Source organism: Zymoseptoria tritici, chromosome 8, assembly GCF_000219625.1.
Source record: "Zymoseptoria tritici IPO323 chromosome 8, whole genome shotgun sequence".
NCBI lineage: Eukaryota > Fungi > Ascomycota > Dothideomycetes > Mycosphaerellales > Mycosphaerellaceae > Zymoseptoria > Zymoseptoria tritici.
The window spans coordinates 882,206-907,417 of NC_018211.1; the positions used below are offsets into that span (position 1 = coordinate 882,206).

At 54.3% G+C, this 25,212-nt stretch overlaps 8 protein-coding genes across 8 annotated transcripts; 3 read left to right on the plus strand and 5 right to left on the minus strand.

The window, feature by feature from the left end:
- Positions 1-748: 748 nt before the first annotated feature.
- On the plus strand, positions 749-1,735 carry MYCGRDRAFT_95063 (uncharacterized protein; the record flags this gene model as incomplete). Its single annotated transcript, XM_003849934.1, has 1 exon — positions 749-1,735. The coding sequence occupies one exon, from the start codon at positions 749-751 to the stop codon at positions 1,733-1,735; it is 987 nt and encodes a 328-aa protein (XP_003849982.1).
- Positions 1,736-2,247: 512 nt separating this feature from the next.
- Positions 2,248-5,165, minus strand: MYCGRDRAFT_95064 (uncharacterized protein; the record flags this gene model as incomplete). The annotated part of the gene is made up of 2 exons (XM_003850395.1): positions 2,248-4,529; positions 4,592-5,165. 2 exons carry the CDS (start codon positions 5,163-5,165, stop codon positions 2,248-2,250), a joined length of 2,856 nt encoding a protein of 951 aa, XP_003850443.1.
- A 4,732-nt stretch (positions 5,166-9,897) lies between these two features.
- On the minus strand, positions 9,898-11,881 carry MYCGRDRAFT_45818 (uncharacterized protein; the record flags this gene model as incomplete). The annotated part of the gene is made up of 3 exons (XM_003850394.1): positions 9,898-10,576; positions 10,622-11,685; positions 11,753-11,881. The coding sequence occupies 3 exons, from the start codon at positions 11,879-11,881 to the stop codon at positions 9,898-9,900; spliced, it is 1,872 nt and encodes a 623-aa protein (XP_003850442.1).
- Positions 11,882-12,781: 900 nt separating this feature from the next.
- Positions 12,782-14,183, minus strand: MYCGRDRAFT_61450 (uncharacterized protein; the record flags this gene model as incomplete). Its single annotated transcript, XM_003850393.1, has 3 exons — positions 12,782-13,759; positions 13,827-13,914; positions 13,988-14,183. 3 exons carry the CDS (start codon positions 14,178-14,180, stop codon positions 13,096-13,098), a joined length of 945 nt encoding a protein of 314 aa, XP_003850441.1.
- A 509-nt stretch (positions 14,184-14,692) lies between these two features.
- Positions 14,693-15,142, plus strand: MYCGRDRAFT_27566 (uncharacterized protein; the record flags this gene model as incomplete). The annotated part of the gene is made up of 1 exon (XM_003849935.1): positions 14,693-15,142. A coding segment is annotated over one exon (450 nt), but the record flags the coding sequence as incomplete, so codon positions are not given.
- Positions 15,143-16,140: 998 nt separating this feature from the next.
- On the minus strand, positions 16,141-17,954 carry CYP-71 (putative P450 monooxygenase; the record flags this gene model as incomplete). The annotated part of the gene is made up of 4 exons (XM_003850392.1): positions 16,141-16,179; positions 16,345-17,301; positions 17,381-17,577; positions 17,689-17,954. 4 exons carry the CDS (start codon positions 17,900-17,902, stop codon positions 16,141-16,143), a joined length of 1,407 nt encoding a protein of 468 aa, XP_003850440.1.
- A 1,279-nt stretch (positions 17,955-19,233) lies between these two features.
- Positions 19,234-20,788, plus strand: MYCGRDRAFT_61457 (uncharacterized protein; the record flags this gene model as incomplete). The annotated part of the gene is made up of 1 exon (XM_003849936.1): positions 19,234-20,788. The coding sequence occupies one exon, from the start codon at positions 19,261-19,263 to the stop codon at positions 20,260-20,262; it is 1,002 nt and encodes a 333-aa protein (XP_003849984.1).
- Positions 20,789-23,995: 3,207 nt separating this feature from the next.
- On the minus strand, positions 23,996-25,043 carry MYCGRDRAFT_105403 (uncharacterized protein; the record flags this gene model as incomplete). The annotated part of the gene is made up of 1 exon (XM_003850391.1): positions 23,996-25,043. A coding segment is annotated over one exon (762 nt), but the record flags the coding sequence as incomplete, so codon positions are not given.
- Between the last annotated feature and the right edge of the window lie 169 nt (positions 25,044-25,212).

Consider the following 25,212-nt stretch of genomic DNA (forward strand, 5'->3'; position numbering starts at 1 on the left):
CTCCTTTTCTCCCTCTACACGCACATCCATTCCAATGCGTCCGGAGAACCTCGCCTGCACGCACGATTGATGCATTGCGTTTCAAAGCAAATCTGTATCCCCAGAATGACAGTACTCTTCTGCTATCAACACCTCGCGGATGACGGGCTCGCTTCCGGCGCCGAGAAGACGGTACCGGAGACTTCATGCCGGACACGCGTGAGGGAGGATCAAAACCAAAATTACTCCATGTACGCCTCGACCAAACTGCCGGCCCTGACGGATATGGTGCACCACGGCATTTCCTGAACATCTGCGAACTTGTTGCTTTCTCCGCGTGCTGGCAAAATCTCGTGGCATGCCTGCTTTGAAGTCCCATTGCCAGGATGCTTTGCTGATATACCAAAACGGCGATGTCAAAGGATCGCGAATGCAGTATTCCAACGGTGTCGAGTATGCATTGCTCGGGAACAAATGTCTTGTACAACGTATCTCGGGGAGCGTCAGCCCAGAGAGACGTGGGAAATTTGAAGGGTTAGCTGGATGTCGCCCGTTGCACTTCCGACAGTATCAGGGGAAGTACATCGTCATTCCATTGTCCTCTCCAGGAAGAGTAGAAGGCACGCAGTATGTGTATAATACTGGGCTTGCCTTCTTCAACAAGCTCTGATTCATCTACTTGCTCCTCACGTCACTCGCTTATTCACAGTCTTTCAACCACACTCTTTCAATCACACTCGTTCTTTCACTTCTCCAAGAAGCAATCATCATGCAGCTCATCAACCTTTTCGCCTTCGCGCCCCTCATGGCCTCCATTGCTGATGCCTCTCCCGCACGTCCTGCTCCCTACAATGGAGTACAAGCCAATTCAATCCCCATCGCCATCTCCAGCCCAGAGTGTGGCATCTACGGCTATGACAACACCAACTCAAAGACCTTGATCACGTCCGTCAAGGTCAACACAGTCGCCAAGTGCTTCACCACTTGCAGACAAAGGCAAAAGTGCATGAGCTACGGATTCTGCACCCAATCCAACACATGTAGCCTGTACAAGGTGGCCCTTCGCAAGCATATCAAGCGCACCAACTCCAGCGTAATCTTTTACGATCGTGGGTGCAAGAATCCTGCGGGTCCTCAGTCGACGAGAACTACGACCAGCTCGGCCACCTCTACCACAACCGCCACTATCGAGGACCCGATCACTGCTACTGCCACAACCATCACCGTCACAACCACGAGATCCACCACTTCTGCCCGCTCAACCATCACCGGCCCAGTCACCATTGCTTCGACCTCCACTGCCTCGACCTCCACTGCCTCGACCTCCACTGCCTCGACCTCCACTGCCTCGACCTCCACTGCCTCGACCTCCACTGCCTCGACCTCCACTGCCTCGACCTCCACTGCCTCGACCATCACTGCGTCTACCGCCACCGCCTCTATATCTTCAACCACGACAACAACATCTGCAAGCGCCACTGCCACTCCCGCACCCGGAGCAGCATTTACAGAATCCCTCAACAGCGCCTACAACGAGGTCCTCTTCGGCACCAACGCGAATGTATACGATCCTCGATCAGACATCGCATCTCTGGCAGACTGCGAAGATCTCTGTGCCGCCGACACCATTTGCGTAGCAGTAAACTTTTATCGGGCAGACGATGGAGACAATGTTGCGGGCAACTGCAATCTCTTGAGCAATATCCTTAGCGGTAGTGCGGTCACCAGTAATGTCGACTCTGCGAGGAAGAACTAGGAGCTGCGATGGGAGCCGTGAGGGCCCTGGGCATGACTGAGGCATTGAATCATCTGCTGCTGGAACAGCCTGAAGTCCACCCTTTGACGTCTGCCCTTGAGTTCTGCACCTGAAGCGAAAATGGCATTACATATCATTGACGAATTATTTGCATCTGCATAGTGATACACTACACTTCATCGCCGCCTTCTTCTATCTCTACAGTTCCTCTGCAACCTCGCCCCCATCAAACCCAACCGTCTTCAAACCCGATTCCAGAAACTCGCTCCGACAGTAAGACAAACCTCTCCTGGGATCAGATCTCCGTTCTCTGACATACTATACACACCAAGCCACCGGCGGCATCCGACACATGGCTTGCAGTTTGAACGGAACTGCGGAGGTACAAGCACCCAAAAGCAGATGTTTGACAAAGGAAAGCGCAGGAAAATCAAAAAGATCAAACAAATACGATGACAAGCGCTCATATGCACATATACACAATCCAATTCGTGTCAAATCCATCTCCATTTTCAGATCCACCCACCGTCTTCCTCCTCCGGTCCCTTAACAGGGCCCAACGCAACTCGACTCGGCGGCGTCGCCGATCGACCCCTTTGCACCATTCTGCCGGCCGAAAATAACAACTCCCGGTCTCCTGAAGTTTCCGGTCGGCGCATCAGAATCTCGGGTGAGCCATCGAAACCTGCTGGAAGGGCGGACGTCATGGGTCGCGGCTTGTGATTTTGCGCGGCCCATTCGCCGGCGGCGTAGGATTTCGAACGGGGTGGCATGAGGGTACGGTAGCGGGATGGTGGGCCCGGAAGGAGAGGAGGTCGGGAGAGGGGTCGGGTGGGTCTGGAGACAGAGGTTGTGAGAGGTCGTTCGGGAAGGGTTGGAAGAGATCTCTCCGGTGGTGGAAGAGGAGGGAGGGGACCGGTTTTTGGTGGAGGAGTTGGTGGGAGGGAGAATTTGGCGTCAGGGAGGGCGAGGGGGGTGAGGTCGGTGTCTTCGCAGGGAGGCGTCACTGCTCCAACAGTAGATCCGTTCTCCGAGTTGGCATCGGGAGCGGTCTCGGAGTCTGGAGTCAAGGAAGGCTCCGATGATGTCGCTGAATCAGTTTGCGCGGCATTGTCGACCTTCTCGTCGATTGTGGACTTCATTCCGGCATTGGGATCGATTGGTGATTCGATAGAGTTTTCGGATGCCGGGAATTCGATCGTTTGCTGGACGTCGTCGATCGGGCTTTGTGGCAGTGATGGCAGCATTGACCTGGACATCCTCGAGGATTTCCTCCCCTCGGGTCTTGCACGGAAGCTGTGCATGAGGTCAGGGATGGACGATGTCGAAGCGGAACTCCATCTTGTCATATCGCTTGCGGATGCCGTGTGCAGCGAGCCTGTGGTGTCGCTCGACTTCCTTCGATACCGGAGGGAGCGTCCAGAAGATGACCTCGAGGAGCCGTTGTCCTCTGGGTCTGACAGTGATTCGTCTGCCAAGAGCGCCCGCAAGTCGTAAGTCGGGAAATGCATCTCCTCGGCGGTGTAAGGAGACTTCTCGCATTCCGCCGCAGTGAGGAACACCTTGAGAGGATTCGGTGCGGTTGGCGCAGGGGAATCGGTCGAAGATGACGCTCCCGCTGATTCGATGACTTGTGGTTCTTTGAGGAATCCGTCGGTTGACGCACTGCGAGAGCGAGCATCCAAGAAACCCCGGTGGCCGACCGACTGGCCACGCTTGTGAGCAGCTGGCTGCGAGACGTCCGATGCAACGGACTGAATTGAGCGGCTGGTGCTGTCCGCGGGAGACACTGCGTTCGGTGCAACGGGCCGGTCCAACCAACCAGATAGAGAAACTCCGCCGGAAGCGCCTGACGGACTCTCGCCCTCGTTTGGAGATGGCTGGTTGGAAAGATCGCCTTCGACGGCAGATGTGTTCTCCCAGTCAAAGTCACAAGTCGCCTCGGCTTCTTGCTCAAACGCCAGATCAACGACGTCTTCCCACGTTGGCTCAGCAAGATCGGTCATCCTGGACATCCGAGTGCCAGCTGTTGCAGTGGATCGAGAAGACCGCTTGGATCGGATGGATCCTGCATAGTCGCTGCTCGCTCCTGCCTGCGTGCTTGAAAAGAGTGATCCTAATTGCCTGGATGATCGTAGGGACGTCTTTGATGGACTCGCTCTCGGCTGTTGCGGAGGAGTCAACGCCCTTGCTTGTTCTTGGTCGGTGGTTTGCTCCATTGGTGGCGTTTGTGTCAAAGTCTCCGGCGGCGGAGCTGGCTGAACAGGCATGCTGGCTCGCACATTGGCGACAATCGGCGACGTGGTAGCACGGTGCGCAGTAGGAGGAGCCGAATCATCGTCTGTGGCTCTTTCCTTGATGAAATGTCGGAGCTGATCAGGATTCGTTTGCGTGATCGAGCCCAATGCGCTCATGGAAGAGTAATGTTTCAGCGGAAGCCCTTGATCGGACTTCATCCCATGGATGGTATCGAAGGTATCGGGATTGAAATTCGTCTCTTGTGTCTCATCGAACGTTGTTTCGTCATCAGTCTCGGCAGCGTTGGCGAGTGGTAAGGCCGGCAGACCATATTTCTCTTCGCCCGGTTGTGCCGAGACTGGCTCGGACAGATCTTCGACTTTTATGCCCTTCAAATTCTCCTTTGGCTTTTGGTAGGCATTCAGAGCCCAGAACTTGCCAGGAAGATCTCGCTCGTGGACAGTATGCAGATGTGGCAGGTGTTTCCTTGCAGTGTGCGTGACGTGTTGAAAGTTGAAAGGTCGTGATATGCTCGTCTTCTTCCGATGTTGATAGACTTTTGAGACATTGGTTAGTGCTGGCGTATGGAAGAGGTTATTGTGTATATTGACCACTCACATTCGTCTTCGTTCTTGAACTGGGTGTCCTTCGGTTTTATGGACTTCGCCGCCGACGTGGATGAAGCTGCAAAAGGAACCAGGTCCGCATGCTGGGTAGCAGCTGTCTCCTCTTCCCGCTGTCGCGACGGAGGAGGCTCCGGGAAAGTAGCTTGTCGTTGCGGTCCCTGCGTAGTCTCACGAGCGGCCTTGCGTCGTCGAAAACCGAATAGAGTATTCCGTATAGCTTGAATCGGATCACCTCCACTACGTTGGCTCTGTGTTTGACTGATGCCAGTAGTCGGTCGATCATTCGCGGAGTGCGTTGTTGACTGCGAAAGTGGACGGCTTCCGAGACGGCTGGTTTGCGATGTGGCCGAAGTCAGAGATGGAGCCGCGTGCTTGATACTCGAAGCGTCGGAAGGTGTACGCCCAAAGAAGGAGAGACGTTTGCGTTGGTGTTCCAGAGAGGATTTCAATGGCTTGTCACTGGTCTGTGGACGAGCTATCGACGAAGAGCTGTCCATCTCATGTGCTCGAAGGTTCATAGAGCTCATGGAACCATTGTAGAGCTCCGACGGGCGAGGGGGTGTCATCGTTGGTGTTGGGTATGTTGAGGTGTCATTGATGGCGTGTGTTGTCTGACAGAATGCGTGGAATCTTTCGTTATGCAGCGAGGAAAGGAACGCAGTACATCGGACTTGAAAAGAAGGTAGACAGGTCAATATGCAGGAAGGGAGGAACAAGCGAGAGAAGACAAGACTCCGCGGATGACGGAGCCAGAAGAAAGATTGTCGATCAGTGGATGGGAGGGAACGGGACAAAGGTCGACACCATCACAAGGGCACCTGCTCGAGTCGCGTCCCAATCGCAAAGTTCCTGGTCAGCGAGCATGGGTCGGAGCGGGAGTTCGCATCGATCATGGGTTTTCATGGCTGATGCCCTTCCCGGCGCCGTACGGCCCAGGATCCTAGCAGAGAAATGATCAGGGCCCCCATGTTTCGTCGGCCGTGTATGCAGAGCAAGGTTTGCTATACCTGGCAGGTGGCCTGATTCGGCATAACGTAGCTCTGTGGGCTGTTTTATGCATCTGCCATTGACTCGTGTCCCAAGGAGCGGGCGTCGACGCCTCGTAGGTCATTCCGATGCGTAGCATGGCACCGCACACTTCTGTATAGTCTAGTCTTCATGCTTTGTCGACCTGTTGAACATAGCGAACACCGCTATAACGATGAAATTGCCGAGTCAATAGGATTGACCGCGCGAGTCCGCGAATTACGACACAGACTAGAACTACCGTCGCTCCCGTCACACCACGGCATGGATGCGGCCAAAAGGTGCGGTTGACCGCCCCGATTTATCCCAGATTACCCCATTGGATTATAAGCAGGTGCAGTTGCATTGCATACTCTTACGCTGCAGGTAACGCTGCTGCTCCTCCAGTGTCGCTGTCGCAGCAGTCTTTTGCAATACTGTCAAAGTCAATCACGCTCTAGAATTGGGCAGCTACACTCCATCTCCCGCCCTTGCCCAACTCGAACCCCTCATCCCTGCCCAACTCCCCATCAGTGCTCAACATATTCGTACTGCACCCTTGTGGTCACGCTCAATTCGACTGTCAACCCCACCTCGCCGCATGCGCAAGCGAAAAGCCATGGAGCACTAGCCTAGGACCGCGGCCTTTTAGAAACCTAAGGCGGCAACCATGCTGCCTCATGGCCGGTCCATAAGCCCCCTTTCAAATTGACCGCCTGACGATGCCATTGCCAAAACGCAGTCATCGCCATACCATCCGCGCTCTGGATGTCTTGACGCCGTTGAAATGGCTTCCATGCGGACGGCAAGATTTGTCCGCATTCGGACGGGTGATACCACCTTAGACACAGCCTCACAGGCACGACTCTACCGAACGCCGGAGGTCGTGGTTCTCGTTCGAATCGCGAAAGGGCACAGCCGTGAACGAGGTAACGAACCACTGCAGCAGACGGGAAATCCTCCCGAACAGGGGCCGTCGCACCACCGACCGTCCAGCCGCACTCTTTAAACAAGCTGACATTCTTCTTCTCGCAACATTTCACCATTCTTGTTCAAGAACGAGCATGAGTTCACGATTGAATCATCAACGAGACAACAAGATCAATCGCGACATTCGATTTTGATGATGGCCTGCCTCTTGCATGGCCTCCACGAGGAGGATCCAATATCCTTGCCGACTTACCTCGTCCGAGGACCAGGATCCCGGCAGAAACCAAGAGGACCAAGCATATGTTGCCGCTACACAGTCTGTGCCTGCGTGTAGTGGAGACCTCCCCCCGAAACCGCTATTCCGGTCCCTGCTAGGCTGGCAGTAGCTTTTCAAGCAAAACTTCTGTGCGCTGCGCCAGCCTATAGCGACTCGCTGGATTCGAAAAAGTCGCTGATGTGTCGTTTTTCCGGGCGAAAAGCGATCAGTCAACAACTCGCTGGACGATTCGTCGTGGTTGATGGCGAGGATAATAACAGTGAGGCGGAATAGACCCTGTCGTCACATCACAACGTTCCGCGCGTCTTTTTCACTACGGCTGACAATTTCGACATCTCCCATGTTCCTTGCTGCCGTTCTGCGTCACTCCACAACCAACCTCGCTCCGACCTCCTTGACCCAAGTCCCGGTGTCACAACAGTCACAACACCCGCCCTCGTGCATGACGAGAGCCACGCCCTACTTCGTTGCACAGCAGAATCCTGATCCTCCCTCTTCCAAATCATTGGTTCATCCATGACGGTCACTCGTCAAATTTCGGGATTGGCTGACCATCAAAATGGAATATACCGCGGGACTGTGCAGGTCGTGTGGGTGCCATGTGGTGATATTGGAAGGCCTATGTTTGGAGGAAGTTGTGCAACAATCCAAATATTGCCTTTCCGTTGATCGAGAATTCAAGATTCGTCTCTCAACTCTCTCTGATACTGTTTTTGCTGACGCACGGGACAGCTATGTCACCGCTGCGGTAAAGTCACTCCGGTCGCACGCAACGTAACGATGCGCTGCAATTTGGACAGATCGTCTTCTCCATCCACGAGGAAAGTAAGCGACTTCATCAATGATCATGAACGATCGCCGGGTTCTCCCAAAATCAACACTTTAAAAGGACCGTTTGTGACAGACATGGGGTGCCGGCGTCCATGCATCCCCATGTTCCAGTCAGACGATGATGGCGACATCAAGCACGTTCCTGAGACAACCATTGACAGCTTTCGGTTGGTGTGTGAGATCACTGAGATTTTCTACTCGGTAGAGGCCCGGGTCAAGCACTGCTCGTGGAGTCACATTCTACATCCAAAAAATTCTCGCGAGTTCCTCTTCGGCCCATGGACTTCCCGCCCGGCACGGAGACCAAAGCACATGCCAGCATGGCTATGCTGTCATCTCCAGGTTCTCAGAAAGGCAAGTTGTTCTTTGCGCGGTTTATTTCCCTGATGCTCGTCCGCCCATGACCCATCAACTTTGGTCTCATGCAGAAAGCTGCAGCTTCAGGCTTCCTGGTCGAAACTTGACCAACTGCACGCAGAGATGCCAGAGCTCAAGTGAGGCCGCCCTTCACAGGAGATTTCGTTTTCGTCATCGACGGCAACGGTACAGCCACTCAGGATCACCATCATGACATCTCCAGTCGCAACTGGGATTATCGATGTTATGGACTGCAAACGCCGATTTCCTTCAGACTTTATCGAATGCAACTATGCCGATTGCCGCTAAAGCCACTCTGCTGCCGCTCTCTGAGGAGGACAATGCAAAGTCGTGCTTCGGCGGGATTGTGAATCGAAGAGGACGATGCTCTCTGCACCTCCTGTGTCAGCGTCGCGATGAGGCGGTGTAAGCCTCACTCTCAGCCGAACCGGAGAATACTAGGAAGGCATTGGTGTCCCTTGAAACACTGTGAACGCTCGACCGATTGCTAGCAACGGCAGCACTGCACTTCTCATAAACACGGCATATGGCATCAGGCTATGGTTTGTGCCACCACCGCCACAACATAAGGCAGATTCTACCGGTGTTTCAGGATCAATGTTATTACTAGCAGGATTCTAGACTCGCGATTGGATCTCTTCCAAATGTAAAGTGCTTGAACAGATCCGCGGCCTACGCAATCGCACGTGGAAGTCTTCCCACATGCAGAGAGCGACGGGGCGACATGTCTGAACCATGAGCCTCCATCGCACTGCTCCCGTCGACTCTATTCCTCCCCGAACACAAAGCCCTGTATAACGACAATGTCATTCAGCACACTCTACTCCAGAGCTTCCCCTTCCATCAATCTTCCATCAAGCAAACCACCATCTTCATGACAGTTCAATCAATTCAACAACATATTACATATCACAGCCACGTTCGACCCTTCATCCAAAACCTTCGATCTTCACACGATCCAACCATACCCACTAGCATATTAGCCGAAACTCTGGCTGGTACTTTTCCAGCCGGCCCTGCGGGTCACTGAATCGCCAGCCGTGTCGATCATATGGTATGCGTCGTTCATCCTTTTCAAGGGTCCTGCAATGTCGTCGGCGGTGAAACTGAAGGGTCTGGAAGGCAGTGAAGAAGTGACGTCGCGGCGTATTAAAGCCAGTTCGTTATAGAGGACGCTTTTCTGGCCCGCAGGTTTCGTGAAGCTATTCCGAGGGAGTGGTCTGTCAGTTTTTGGCCCTTCAATACAGGCACCGTAGCTCGCGGCTCGGATTGCTTTTCCTGCAGATTGGGGGCCTATACCATACATTACGTCCGCTGTTATACATACATCGACGCGCAGGCCCGCTGGTACCTGCGTTGCGGACGGGATGATTTTGGGGTCTTACCAACATTGGCGAATGCAGGTGGTATTGGAAATACATACTCCGAGCCGCATCCACCGAGGAGATGAGCGGCTTCATCCGCCGATTGAAAGCAGGGCTCGTGGCGAACAGCGGTGTGTTGTAGAAGAAGCGGGAACGCAGTGTTGAAATACTTGATCTGAAGTATTGGAAGAAATGTTCCGAGCCGCATGCGCAGAAGAGTTGAGTGGCTTCTTCGACCGAAAAAGCAGGGCTCGTGGCGAACAGCGGAAGAGCGTATTGGGATACTTACTTCAGTGTATAGGAACAGATTTTGCCGTCCGCATTCGCCGAGGAAATGAGAGGCGGCATCGGTTGGAAGAAAGCAGGGCTCGTGGCGCACAGCGGTGTGTTGCAAAGGAAGCGGAAGCACAGGCGTCGAGATCCCCAGGTCGTCTCAAAGCTGTTCATTAGGACATACACGAAGAATAGCATCATCCATCATCCACTCATACAGCCCAGCTCTCCTCGGCCGACTCACAACTCCCGAATCACCTCCGCCGCGACCTGAGCATAGGTACTCCAAAGCACGCCCTTAAGCACACTCTCGCCCTCATGCTCCGCCCATTGGCCCGCGGCCTTCAGTTTCTCCTTCCAGTACGATTTTTGCTTGTCGTCCAGTTCGTGCCAGTGTTTTGCGTGCGGGTCCTGCTCGAGGTAGCCCGCCTTATCGGGGTTGATATCGACTTTGACGCCTTCCCCACCGGCGCCGTCACTTACGACGATGGCGGTGGCTTCAATGGCTTCGGGGTCGGCGTGGTGTTCGTCAATGGCGTTGCGGAGGACGTCTGTCGGAGGTGAGACGCGCTGAACGGTCCTAGTTAGGGTTTGTGTGAGGGTAGAGGTTATCGGATCTTTTGAAGGGACGAGATATTGTCTGGCGCCAGGAGGGAGGAAGCGCATGGCAGTCGGGTTTTCGGCAATGTCTGCTGTGAAGGTCGCGAGAACCATTGCGACCATGACCACGATGACGGTAATGATCGCAATGTATGCCAGCTTCCATAATCGTTCCTCCTTCGGATGGCTGAGAACGTAACGAGAGTCCTTGTTCTGTGGTTCCAAGGGCTTCAACGGGAAGGTGTCAATTACCACGGTGTTGCCGTAGCTGACTGATGCCAAACGTGCGTACTGAGGGCCTGGGTGGACAGTGGCAGTGCTGGTTGCTGCAGTCTTTTCCCCTTTGCCATCTTTCGGATCAGACGCTCGAGGCGGCGAAAAGAAGGGCGACCACACGATCTTGGTCATCTGTTGGCCGTGGACTTCTGACAGAGTAAGATAGCTGTGCATACCAGAGAAGGTGTCCGTCGCGCTTTGGTAGTTGGTGGTATAGATCTCGATGCTGATGTCTTGCCCTGCTACGGCAACGGCAAATTGTTGATTGCCGTTCTTATCAGCATCAAAAGCGCAAACATCAATACTCGATGCCTGCTTGATACGCCGAGGCAGAGTCTTCACCATGAGCTCCATAGCCGGTCCAGTAGGATAAAGATGGTACACGCGCAATTCCGCGCCTCCTTTATTTGGCTTGTTTACCAATGCGACCACATTTTCTGCGTTGAGAAATCGTAGGCACCGGAACTTTGGACGGCTCCTAGGGTCCTGAAATCCTTCGGGCACAGGCATCTGGTACGCTCGTCTGGGACCGACAGGACGTTTCTCAGCCTTCTTCTTATTGAAGTCATATCGATATGTCTGCTCATAGATGTTGTGGTCGTCGCAGTATGCAATGCTGAAGTCGGATTCAGGTGTCACAGCGATATCCAGATCGGCGGCCTCAGCCTTCTCCGGCAGAGCGATTCTCGTGACAATGTCTCGATCCTCCGGAATGGCCACAGTCGCATTGAACACAATCACCTCGGAGTCCTTCGCAAGACCCGTTGCGATCGCTCCGATTCGCTTCGCAGGCGCATCTCTCTTTTGTACAGGCGATAGCCGCAGTAATCGTTGGTACGTCTCTTTCTTCGGCGCCGTAGACTTTGCGAACAGTGATCTCTTCCCCAACAACGTGATGTTGCCCTTGACTGGCTCGCTCTTCTCATCCTCTGTCTTCTGCTTCTTACGCGGAGGGTATCGGATGCCAAAGGCGCGGAAATGTTCGTTCTTGCCGACGTCCTGATCGGCCTGCGAAGAGTTGATTCCAGCGAGGGTAATCAAGCCATCCTTAGTAGCGAGATTTGCGACTGAGGATATCGAATCCTCTTCCCGGGACAAATCGACATCGGCAACGGTGGAAATCGCGGCGCGGTTGCTCACGTCGAGGACGGACTGATCGAACGTCAGCCGGTTTGCTTGGAGCGCATTTCTTCACGCGACTCACGATCTGGTTTGGCACTCCACTGCGACCCTCTCCTCCGCCTCCCGCAACGATCAGGTATCCTCGATTGTATGGATCCCAGTCGGCAGCATAGATAGGATATGGTAGGGTGTGTTTCGCGTAGGACACGTTCGATTTCGGGGCCATGACCATCTTGAAGGATCGGATCTCAGCAACGGCTGAGCACGTTTGGAGGAATGGAATAGGGAAGTGAGGTTGGATCTGTTGTTGGACAAGCTGTCCAGAACAATTGGAACCGACGATGAAACGACTGACGCCTGAGGCATGACAAAAGCTAAAATGCTAGCGCCGCTGGCCAGATTTTCTGAAGCTTCAATCGGACTTCGAACATCCTCTCGATTTCACCACCCCAACATCTCGTTGTAGCCGGTCATGCCGCACGCCATGGACGATACCATTATCGTAGCTTCAAAGAAGCCCACGGCCGTCTTGGACGACGAGCTCAGCGATGAGCAGATTGAGCAATTGCTCGCTCGCGCCACAGCACGCCTGCAAGAAAAGTCGAAGCAGACTCAACTAATCCAGAAGAACGAATCGCACAGCTACACGTTTCCCAAACTTGACGCCGGAGCCCTCGAAAAGCCATACGTCACAACCAAGGGAGACATCGCCACGGTGGACTCGTCACGACTGCTGAAAGAGAAGCTCAGAAAACAGGCCGAAGGCATCAGGAAAGTGGAGGACCCAGTCACTTCGAAGAAGGCTCTTGAAGAGGTACGTGTCATACACATCTTTCATCCTGCATTGTCTATGAGGAAAATTATCCCAATTTCTATCTTGAGCAGAGTCCGGGCTCCGTTTTGGTAGCCTTTCTGCACTACTGAGAGCTTTTTTATCATAGTTACTCTGAGACATCACCTTGCTTGCATTGTTTACATACGATATCGCCTTCGAGGACAGTCGCTAACAAGCAAACAGCAGAAGAAGGCCACCGCTGGCCCGCAATGGTTCGATCTACCGAAAACGAACTTGACGCCCGAGCTCAAGCGTGATCTTCAACTCATCAAGATGCGTGGCGTCCTCGACCCTCACCGTCACTACAAGAAAGACGGCGGTAAGATGCAGGCTCCTGAGTACAGTCAGGTGGGAACCATTATCGAAGGACCAACCGAATACTTCAGCGGCCGTCTCGAGAACAAGAAGAGGAAGCGCACATTCGTCGAGGAGGTCCTTGAAAAGGAACGGGAGACGGGTCGTTTCAAGAAGAAGTACGGTGACGTGCAGACTGGGAAGACCAGCGGAAAGAAGGCATTTTACAACCAGCTCAAAGATAAGCGGAAGGGCGGTGTGAAGAAGGGTTCTGGTTGAAGGTCCACTCTATGACTTTGGGAACCACACCATCACAACTCCGATACGATGCGGAGTACCAAGCTCTGCATGTCGACAGCAGCCTGCTTGCCGGCATCGAGGACTTCCTCATGATTTGCCTTACCGCGGCTGAGATACTCATCCAGCTGCTCGCGCGACAAGCCTTGCAGCTCAGGGGCATCAGCTCGAACCGTCGGCTCCAACACCGCTGAGTTGGTCACCAAGCTGAATGCCAGCACCCTCATACCAGCATGTCTGGCTACGACAATCTCCGGCACTGTCGACATGCCAACGACATCCGCACCGAGGTTACGAAGCATGCGACATTCCGCTCGAGTCTCGTATGTCGGGCCCGAGACGAACGCATACACACCTTCGTGCATCCTCCTCTGGCTTGCATCTTGCTGGCGAATCTCCTTCCACGCCTTGTGTGCGAGTTGCCGGAGGACGATGTCGTATGCATCCGAGAGGGGTGGAAATCGTGGGCCGAACTTGTCATCGTTGGGTCCTCGAAGTGGGTGCTCACCCACCAAACCCGCGAGGTTCAGATGATCGTTCAGACAGACGACATCACCCACATTGTACTCCGGGTTGAGCCCTCCCGCCGCATTGGTCAGGATGATCGTCTCAACTCCGAGGAGTTTGCAGACTCGAGTAGCAAAAGTAGCAGCTTCCATTGAGTGGCCTTCGTAGAAACTGAGAATCGAAAGTGTCAATGTGTGATGTTCTTCTTCTATTTAAGCAAGTGAGGACAACTACATACTGCGCTCGTCCAACCAGCAAGACCACCGGCACAGGATTCGACTGCGGTCCCATGGTGCCGAAGATGAGTTTGCCCGCATGTCCAGCAACTAGAAACCCATCAATCAGCTCTCAAACCCCATATCTCGATCAAAAGAGGATGATAACTTCAAGAAGACTCACCAGTACTAATCGGAAAATTCGGCACATCTTTATACTCCCACGTCTCTCTCACACCCTCATTCACCGTCTCCGCCAACCCTCCCAATCCACTTCCACACACCACTGCAACTCGAGGTTGAGCGAGTGATTCGGGCAGTTTTTGCCGTAGGAACTCGACGGTTTCGCCGGCGCGGTCGTAGGGTGATGGAGCCATTTCTTCGCGGAAGGTGTGGAAGGAGTGTTGGAGGTGGGTGATGGAGTGGTAGAGGGAGGAGAGGTTGTGGAGGGTGGAGAGCATTGTGAGGATAGAAGGAAGGTGGTGGGTGGTGGTGGTTAGAACTAGCGTGTGCCAGGCCAGGGTTGTCGGCGATATGCGATGGGGCTTGTTCGGGGGGTGAGATGGGGTGGCAGAAGTCGTGGCTTTGCCGAGTGTTCGCCGCAACTTGGGTCAGTGAGCGAGATGGACGACACTTGAAGGAACTCGTTGAGATATACATCGACATGGCGACTTCATCATATTCCCGCTCTTTGGTGAGCTCGGTCAAGAGACTAAAGGTACTACCATTCTCCTCTCTTCCTCTCAACGAACACTCGCTAACCCCATCCCAGCTCTCCACCCCAACACCCATTCCAACCATCCACACTCGCTGCATCCACCACTCCCCCAAAGACGCCGCCACCCCCTCCCCCTCTCTCCCCCTCCCCGCCTCCCTCGAACGCTCCCTCGCCTCCCTCCGCCTCCCTCTAGCCGTCCAAGCAACCTACCTCACCCCCCTCAAACGCGCACCCACCTCAAACCTCACCTCCGCCGACCTCCAACTCCGCTCCTACTCCATCCGCAACCTCGAAGTCTTCGCCGACTTCGCCCTCCGCGCAGCCTACTACCTCCACCTCCCCGCCAAGGGACCCATTTTGCTGCCGAAAAAGGTGGAACGCTGGACCGTGCCGCGGGGAAATTTCGTACACAAGAAATCGCAGGAGAATTTCGAACGGATTACTCTGCGACGGTGGGTGAGGATCGTGGATGGACATCCCGAGACGGTGAGCGTGTGGTTGGCTTTCTTGCGGAAGTATCAGTATTATGGCGTGGGTATGAAAGCGGATGTGTGGGAGAGTGGGAGTTTGGAAGCGGGGAGGGAGCTGGATGAGGAGGCGAAGAGGATTGAGGGGATGATGGGTGAAGGGGGGGAGATGGAGATGTTTTTTGCGGGGGATGGGAGTTTTCGGAGGGGCACGGAGAAGGGGAAGAAGTTGGTGTTGGATCAGGTTTTTAAGGGAGCGGGTGGGGCGGATGGACCATTGGGTGGTGCTGGGGGTGCGAGGAATGCGAGGGGCAGGTTTGAGAAGATTATGCCTGGAGGAGGGGAGGGGAGTGTATGATTGAGGGCGGGGGAGGGAATGGACAAATGTACAAAGAAAGGAGGCGGATGACATGATATACAGATGCTTGATCGACCCACGCAGAGTGGTTCGGGTCGAGAAATGGAGGAGACAGTAACGCATCGAGCAATTTTCTCAACCTGGAGCTGGAGCTCTACGATCCAGCTGTGAGTTGGTCGGCAACATGCTCACGCCGACATGCGACATTCATTTGATGCCAGGAGGTGGAATCTGGATCATGTTGCTGTGGTGAAGCTCACCGACCGCCTGCATCGCTGCTACCGCGGTACGACTACACACATCGCCCAGGGCAGAAACTAGACTGCTTGCGTCCTCTCTGCTTCGCTCGGTGATGCCCGACCCGATCGCGGCTATGCGGAAACGCCCAACGAGTCGAATGTATGCGCAAAGACAGACCCTTTCACATTCACGGCGAACATTGAACTCCCCGTCAGATTCAATCGGTTGCCATGGAAAGGGAACCTTAGATTGCCAGAAACCTCGTAAGGTAATGTGTTTATACATCGTAAAGATATGTCCCACAAACGCCGGGACGACATTCTCAAGTCATTCTCAGCGTTTCAATTCTCGTTTTGCCTCCCTTTCTCATCATTCTGGCCATTCTCATCATCCGTATCATCCGAATCATTACCGTCGTTCCCGAATTAAACCACCCCCGTTTCCTGCTAGGCATCATATCATTCCCATTACGATCTTTTCGAACTTTTCCTTCCTTCCCTCCACTCGAGCTCGTTGAACGCGGCATAAATCGAAGCCCCTTTGCTCTCAGGAATTTACCGACTTCGCGGATACGCCACGACATTCATCTCCGACTGAACATGCACATTATGCCTCACCATATCAATCCCTCTCATCGGATCCGCAACCACCAAATCAAACGTCTTGAAAATCTGCTCACCCATCACCGCACCAGTTAGCCACCCACCCAACCAAACAATTCAACCATCCCTTCCTCTAAAAGAACGCTTGAAACTCACCTCGAAAATCGCCTTGTTAATCTCCATCATCGCAATGCCCCGTCCCAAACACAAAAATCGTCCACTCCCAAACACAACCTCCACCGTCCGTAACCGTCTCGCGCGGACTTCTTCATCCTCAACAAGGAATCGTTCCGGTTCGAAAACGTCGACCCTCTCGCCGAAGACGTCAGGATTGCGCATCACCGCATCATCGCAAATCGCGACCTCCGTTCCAGGAGGGTAGTACACCCCTTTAATCGTTTCGCCATCAGGAGGGGAGGTCTTGGATTTGAGGCCGAAGAGGGGAGGGTATAAGCGGCAGCCTTCCCATATACACGCTTGTAGGTAGGGGAGGCGGAGGGATTCGGTGTATTTGATCACAGGGCGGGAGGTGTCCGCGGCGTCGACTTCAGCGCGGAGGCGAGCGTAAGCAGGGGGGTTGGAAGCGAGCAGGAAGAGGGTGGAGCGGAGGACTGTAGTCGTACTATCGGACCCCGCTGCGATTTGCAGGAAAGCTTCGACTTCGCATTGCAGTTGGGATAAGCCTTTGGCGACGAAGTGGCCGAGGAGATCCTTTTTTTCCTTCTCCTTCTCCGCGTCGGGACCGAAACGGGTTGCGACTGCCTCGCGGGCGAATTTGAGCGCGGGGCCGAGACCGGTTGTGTCGGTGAGTTTGGGTGCTGCCAGATATTGCATGAAGGGGTGGGAGAGGAGGGAGCGGAAGAAAGTGTGGTTGGCGGAGAGGCCGAGGAGGAGCATGAAGGCGTTGGAGGTTTTTTGGTAGTCCCATAAGTCGCGATTCTGGGCCATGAAACCGAAGGGGCCGGCGAAGGCGACGGTGGAGAGGACGTCGAGGACGTAGTAGCGGATTGTGGAGGAGAGGTCGAAGGGTTGGGAGGGGTGGTGAGTGGAGATGAGGGTGAGGAGTTGCGTGGTGAGGGAGTCGATTAGGGGTTCGATTGAGGGAGAGTTGTACTGATTTGATATGTTGTCAGTGTCAGTGATGAGGATTATTGGTGATGGTGGTGAGGGAGGTTTGGGGATGAGTACTCACGCCTCCATATTCCTTCGCTTTCAACTCGGCGTGCAATTTCTCATCCCTCGTCGAAAAGACATTGTCCTGTCTAGGATCCATCTTCATCGCTTCATACCACGAACTCCGCGTCCACCTCGATCCGGGAGCGTTCATATGTCGGATCAAGTCCGCGTCGTCGGTGACGAGGAGATTTGGTCCAATGCGACATGGTGAGCCTGTCGATGGCCAGACCGTAGGAGTTAGCGATCGTGGTATACAGCGATGCGATGTGTGTGTACTCCATTTGGACACTGGAGGCAAGCCCGCTGGGTAAGAGTGAGACATACCGTATTTCCTCAGCGCGGCTCGTTGCGAATGCGGTAAGCGACCCGCGACTTCTTCCTTGAAGATCCAGAAGCGGGTGTAGGCGGCTAGACCGGGGCCTTTGAAGTCTCGAAGCTGGGCGTGATTTTGGAAGAGGGCGACGATGAGACGGAGGAGAAGGAGGATGGAGAAGGCGGAGAAGGCGAGGAGGAGGTTGTGGGCGGAGAGGAGAGACATGGCTGTGGTGGTGGTGTATGAGTGGTGAGAACCAGATGGTAGGAGAGGACTGGTCTCCTCCTCGCTTGACACGACGACGATGATTGTTTTCTCACGTCGTTCTCCTCAACAGACTAAGCAAGCTGGTATGGACCCACTACTGCAGTAAGAGTGCAATGCATAGGAAGACAAGGGTTGAGAGCTTGTTTAACGAAGCACAACTGCCGTGACGTTGCAAGCATTGCTTTTCCTCCCTGCAGCGGAGACAAACTTGCCCTCGAAGGATTTCTCTTCCCTCACCCCCTCTCAACCGGTTCTGCTGTCTTCATCAAACGTGTCTAGCGTGGAGGTGGAAGTCAGCCATACGTCGACGAGCGTGGGAGTATGCAGGGCACATGCAGCCAGCGCACGCGAAGGATGCATTCGTTCTTTGAGGACGCATGTGAGACGTAAGACTAGGCCCTTCACGTGATAGACTGATGTGTCGTCTACCCGGTTCGAGCCGTTCGGGGTATCGGAGTGGGAGTGGGAGGCCGATGGCAGAGTGAGAGCGATCGAGGTCAGAGTGGGGGCGAAGATGTGAGATGACAGACGGAAGCAACGGAGCCAAGACAAGACAAGACGTCAGGGCAGCGTGGTCAGATGCGGTTTGTGTGCATAATGATTCCACATCACATCTCATCTCATCGCGTGGCTTTCTCGGGCTCAGCCCTGTGGTGCCGATGAGACATGTGGTGGCGCATTGTCATGATGGTGGGTGGGGGCGAAGAAGACGATCTAAGGTATAGACAACAAAGATCGGAACACTTTTTCGATCTCACATCGGGATATGTCATCTTCACATCCACGGCATCGGCATTACGCAGTTATGCAGCAACGAGTGGACACTTCTCTTTCGGGTGGCTGACTCTCTGCTGCGTGCGAAGGTTCCGCGGAGGCCAAACCTACATCTCCCACGTGGCTCCTTCACGCTAGAACTACTCGCACTATGGTCCATGGTCCATGGTCCATGGCACCTCCAGGGACTAGACTTCGATTGCCCAGAGAAATGAGAGAGAGATCGATGTCAAATTCTGCCAACTATACTACCATACACGCCCATCTTCCACCTTCCTCCCGTTCAAGTCCTCTACGGCCGAGCCACATCTATGACATCCACGGATTTGAGTGAATGACCCTCATATATACCTGACAGACCCGCCAAGACGTCAACCACACTGGCCTACCCTCTACCTACTCTCTCGCCATCGGGTTGTCCTGTCAAGCCACACACGATCCCGGACCGAGACATCTGATCACCACACCTACAAAGAAAGACCAGCATCCATCCACCCTCAGCCTCATCCCTCCCCCTCTCCCTTCCCCCTCACCCACCCACCATGGCCTCCTCCTCATCCTCACCCCCAGATGAACCCCCCATCCTCTCCACCGTCGACCTCGAAATCCGCGACACATCCGGCTACGCCTCCTCCGACTCGGGCTACTCCGAAGCCCTCCTCTCCACCGCCTCCATCACCTCCTCAATCTACCAATACGAGCTCGAAAACGGCCGCACCTACCACGCCTTCGCCCGCGACAAAAAACACGTCCTCCCCAACGACGAAATCGAACAGGAACGCATGGACATCCACTACCACTCCATGCGCCTCACCCTCGAGGAGACCCACTTCTTCGCCCCCTTGCAGACTCCTCCGGGTCCGCGAATGATCCTCGACATCGGCACGGGCACGGGGATATGGGCCATTGATGTCGCGGACGAGTATCCCGACGCGCAGGTCATCGGGGCGGATTTGAGTCCCATTCAACCGAGTGCGGTGCCCCCGAATTTGGAGTTTCAGATTATGGATGCGGATGAGGAGTGGAATTTCTCGCAAAAATTCGATCTCGTGCATACGAGGCTGATGAACGGTTTCAGCATCAAGTCTTGGCCGTTTTTCTACGAGCAAGCCTACAAGTCCATGCTCCCCGGCGGATGGGTGGAAAATCAGGAATTCGACCTCGCGTTCATGTCGGACGATGGATCCCTCTCCCCCTCCTCCGCGACGCAGCAATGGCTCGACCTCTGGAATCTCGGCATCTCCAACCTCGGACTCACAGGACGTTGCGACCCCGAATACATGGCGCGGGAGATGTCCGCGGCCGGGTTCGTGAATGTATCAATAAGGGCGTATAAAATGCCCATCGGACCATGGCCGAAGGATAAAAGGTTGCGGCAAGCCGGGTTACTATTTCTGGTGGGCTATCTCGAAGGACTGAGTGGACTGAGTTTGAGGACGTTTACGTATGGATTGGGGTGGGGGGTGGAGGAGATGGAGGTGTTGTTGGCGAAGGTGCGGACGGAGGTGAAGAGTAAGAAGTTGCATTGTTATGTGCCGGTGTGAGTTTTTAGATTGTCCCTCCCTCTCGAGGGTGTGTGTTTCCGGGGTGTGAGTGCGCTGACGGGTGGTGTTAGGTATGTTGTTACGGGGCAGAAACCGGAGGGTGCGGCGACATGAGTGGCAGGAAATCATTCTCTACCCGGGAAGCCCCATCTGGAAAATACCCATCAGGACCGCCAGGCCACAAGGACAGCCACCGCTGACACAGGGGGAAGAAGACGACATGTGGACCACTACCTAGCACGAGCGATGGACATCATTGTCGCCATTTCTCACAATCCTCTCGCGCTGGGGAGTTTGCGGATTTTCAGCTACACCCTGAAGTTCCCCCCTCTGTGGACTGCAGGGCATTTAATTGAGGACTCGTCCGTCTTGTCCGAGCGAGATGGAGGCTTATGCACCTCCAAGAATCCGAAACTCTCTCTCTCTCGCTCGTGGATGTAGGAAAGAATGGAATTAGCCACGAAACTGCTTGGCTCTACTGGGAATGCCACAGCAGCACGACACGGACGAGCCTAAATGGATGGATAGTCCGCTCAGCATAGCTCGGAGAGCGAAGAATCACTCTTCCGCGCGAGCGGACGGGAATGATCTTGCATGGGTGGATGAACTGGGCAAAACAAGGAGAGGAGACGCCGCATGGACGATTTCACTTCCTTCCCACGGGAGAACGGAACGGGAAAAGTGACTTTCGAGCGAGTGAGGGAGAAGATCAGAACAGAAGCGCCCGCGGCGGAGCTGAATGCGTTGCGTCGGCCAGCGAGAAAAGTTGCCGACCTCACGGAGGTTGAGCATGAGCCGGGCGATAGAGGAGATCGAGAAGGCTATCGCTCTTTGTCGATCTCGAATTGAAAGCCGGCAATATTGCTGCGGGAGTTCTCCGGCGTCAGCGGGCCCTTGAAAGAGAGAGAAGTTGCTCGACTCAGAGATCCGGCTGTCATAGACTATCGTACGGAATGATAAGCTCGGCTGCTCTGTGGTAGGAGCTCAAGAGTTTGCTTCTTCCTGAAATATCGACTCGCACCACCTCCGAGATGCACCAATCGGACGCTGTATATAAGAGGAGCCTTGACTTCCATGTCAGAGGAAGAAAGCGGAGTCGGACGATCGCGGTGCTGTCAGATCGACTCTCCACGTCAAAAGTCTAAATCGTGGAGGTCAGTCAACCGAGATGGAGACGGCCGCGGGCACTGTGATATAGGCATTTGAGATATGTGTCCAAGCAACCATTTTCATTGCTGCCGACACCATCTCAAACTTAAGAAATCGATACATACCTCATCGACCATCTTCTTTTGTCCCCATTCTTCTTTCCGCTGAAAAATTTGGCCGCAGGAGGGTGTACTCTTGCCTTTTCTTGACACGCGACCTGGACCTGGTGTCACGATGTAGCCCGCTAATGCCCGCTAATGTAGGCTGCATGCCCGCGGACTTTTCGATGTACTAAACCAGCGAGCAGGGAGGTCTTGGGAAGGATGTGTTGAGTTAACTGCATGTTGTCTTCTGCAGGCTGGTCCAATTTGAGTGCGGACTTTTTGAAGCGACAGAGAACAGGATAGTCCGGGTATGACTACTTGAGGGTGAGGTTTGGACGACGGGATGTGTTCGACAGCAGGTGGTATCAAACTTGGTTGCGAATATTGCTCTTTTATATAAACGCTTCGTTCAGCTAGTGCGGGATACGAGACTCTGGGTAGTGTGACTTCATGTACCCGGCCTCCTCACCCACCCTCCGCTCTCCTGCTCTATGTATCTGTCATCACCTCCATATCTGTCATGCCTTCCACCCGTCTCCACTGCCGACTCACTCGTAGCTAGTGCTGCATGCTCAACGGCCGGTCTCTGTGATCCACCTCCAGCGTCATTATTCCACCCTTCCGCCCCTCCAAACCCCGCTCGCTCAGCAGGCTCAACAGCAGCATGATAGAAGGGTAAGGAGTCTATACCTCCACCACCCGCTCCTGCTCCTGCTCCTGTTACCATGGTGTTTCCCATCCACAAGTCGCCATTATTACCGAAGACGTGTTCGAACGCGGAGAAGTCGAGGTCCGCGAAGCTGAAGTCGAAGGATTCGGAGTCGAGATTAGTGGAGGAGGAAGGTGTCGTGGTTGTGTGGGTGGGTGAGGAGTAATCGAGAGAAGTCTGTGTGATGTTCGAGGCGAAGGTGGGAGGCGGGTATGAAGTTACATGCGAAGCGGATGGCGGTATGGCTTGGGAATAGGGCTGATTGGAGCTGTTGCGGTGGTCCGGCTGTGGCTGGTTGTATTGATGGTCGGAGTAAGGGTGGTGTTGCTGTTGTTGATGTGCCTGCATGGAGGGATAGGGTGGGTGATGTTGCGACTGTTGATATTTCGGCGGCGGCTGGTAATGGTGGTCCGATCGGTTGTGCTGCTGGTTTCGGGTTTGCTCTTTCGTCGTGGCGAGGTGTCGCTCCGGAATTGGCTCTGCCCGTGGCATCAATAGTGAGAAGCTCTGTTGCTGCTGCTTCGGGGCGGCCTCTTTCGTCGTAAGTTCGTTCTGCCGCTGTCTCCCACCCTGAGCCTTACTGCTTTTTTTGCTCTTCCTACTTTCATGTCCATCCGTAGCAGCCCGCTCAGCCTGGCTCCTCCCTGCTCTCGCTTTCCGAATCAAGCCATCCACATATCCCCACGCAGGATCTTCCTTTTTGTCCTTGAAGACATCATCCCAGTCGCGCAAGAGAGGATCAAGGGCTTGCCACGCTGCCTCTCTGAACTCTTCATTTCTGGAATTCCCCAATTCTGCAATCACGATCGCCAGGCTATGCCACTGCACAAAGTCGCGGAAGAACCAAGCATAGTCCGCTGTGCAACCTCTCCCTGCCGCAGATCCATTCGCGGGACTGGAAGGAGGGGAGGCCAGGACATGCGTGTATTGTATGATCTCAACGGACGTGCGAAGGAGGTGGTGTCTTTGCGCCGGCGGCGTTTCCGGCGTTGGAATAAGGCCTTTTGGGAAGTCAATTATGAGTCGGCACTTGAGCAGCAAGGCGTGCAAGAATGTGGCGCAAAGCCAGTCGTAAGATCGAGTAGAGGCATCGAAGTGGGCGGAGTAAGTCGATTGCAAGCGAGCCGTCGTCGAGTCGAAGAAGCGGCTTTGTTGCTCGTGGAGAGAGGTTTGCGAGATAGTCGGGTTGTGTCGTTTCTTCATGTCGAAGAGTGTGAAGACAAGGCGATGTACTTCAAACCGTAATAGAGGAAAGGTCATATCAGTTACGCCTTGTCTTGGACTTGGTACCACCGAAATTGATGGATGGAGATCGTTGTCGTTGAGATTAGATGGCAAGGAAATCGAGCTATTCTGCAGCAGGGAAGCACTGCGCGAACCTGAGTCTTCCGCAGTGCGAGACTCGAGACCACAGAGGTGATGCCAGCAGCGACGACGGAGCTCGGCTTCGTACGGTGGAAACTTGGTAGTTGGATCCTCGTGAAGGCCGAGCAATTCGGCAGCTCGGACAGCGAGGGTGAAGAGTGCAGGAAGATTCGTAGGAGTGGATTGATGACGGATGCAGATCTGAGCGCATAATAGTCAGCTACAAATGAATCAAGTCGGGATTTTGGTCGGGTCAGGAATAAACTCACCATATACAACACCAATCCCTGCACAGTCTCTAAGCCTGGCGCCTCAAGTGTTTCCTTCACCGCAGTCTCCACACACTGCCCATACCGCCTCAACAATACCTCCTGCGCTTCTCCAAATCTCCACCTGGTCTCCGCCGCCGTGCACGAGCTCACCGCCGCGAAGTACATCGCGAACAACAACGCATTCGTCGAAGTGGGGATGTTGTTGATGTTGATATTATCAACCAGACCAAGGAGTTTCTTCGTAAAGGTCGGACGGTGGATGAGCTTGATCATGGGATCGACGCGGGAGGCGAATAGATGCCAGTATTCGAAGACACTCCGTGTCGGAGGATGAGGCATCGCAACTTTCGTATTTGAAGTCGTATGTGCGGCGGTCGAGGGAGTAGCGTGATAAGCGCGAACATTGAACGCCCGATCGTCAACACGAGGTTCATGTTCATTGTTGCCAGAAGACCGCGTGAGAGCGATCAAAGCATCTTGAACCAGCCCCTCTGATGCGGCGGTCGTTCGTACTGTGCTGAGCCGTGACGCTGAACGGCTTGACCCTGATGCATTAATGCCTTGCGCGGCCTCCGAACTGCGTCGTTCCTCTTCACCACCGTTCACTTCTGTCCTTCCATCTCCCTCTCCATTCGCCGACGAAGCAGCTCCCGGTTGGAGGTACCTAACTAGATCCTCGAGATGCCTCTGTCGCGGCGGTTTGTCTTTCTTGTATGGTCCTCGTTTACGTTTGACGCCCAGTTCTGGCGCGGGATAGACACAAGGTAAGTCGGACTTGACGCAGTTGTGGCAACCTTCCGTCTCGCGACTGCATTTCAGTTTGCGCCGCCGACAGCCTAGACATGAGGTTCCAGGTTTGTTGACGGAGTTTTGAGCGAGTAGATGTTGGGTGGACATGGTGTGGCCTGGCGGTCTGATATTCCCTGCATCAACCTAGGAGTTCGATGCGAGGCTGGCCGTGGCAAAACCGTATGATCATGTCGTGTGTAGCTACTGCTGGCTGCCACGCATTCGTTGCCTTATGACAGCTAGTCAAGCCAGAGGTTGACTAGCGAAGCAGCTTTCTCGATCTGGTGTGAACACGAGGGTTGGAGTGGCGTTGTCGTTGCGCGATTGTCCAGACAAGATGGCAGTGTACAGTACGATCCTAGAGTGAGCAGTATGGAAATGACCTTGACGGAAGAAATGGGAATGTTCGAGGAGCAGCAAGGAATCATGAACGTAGAAATGGTACTCCCAAGGTCGCCATGGCCCACTCTCTTCGCACCGGCTGATTCTCGGCAGGTTTCGATGGACTTCGATCGACCCCGCCCGCCGCGACAGCGAGGTTGGCATTTGCCTTATTGTTGCA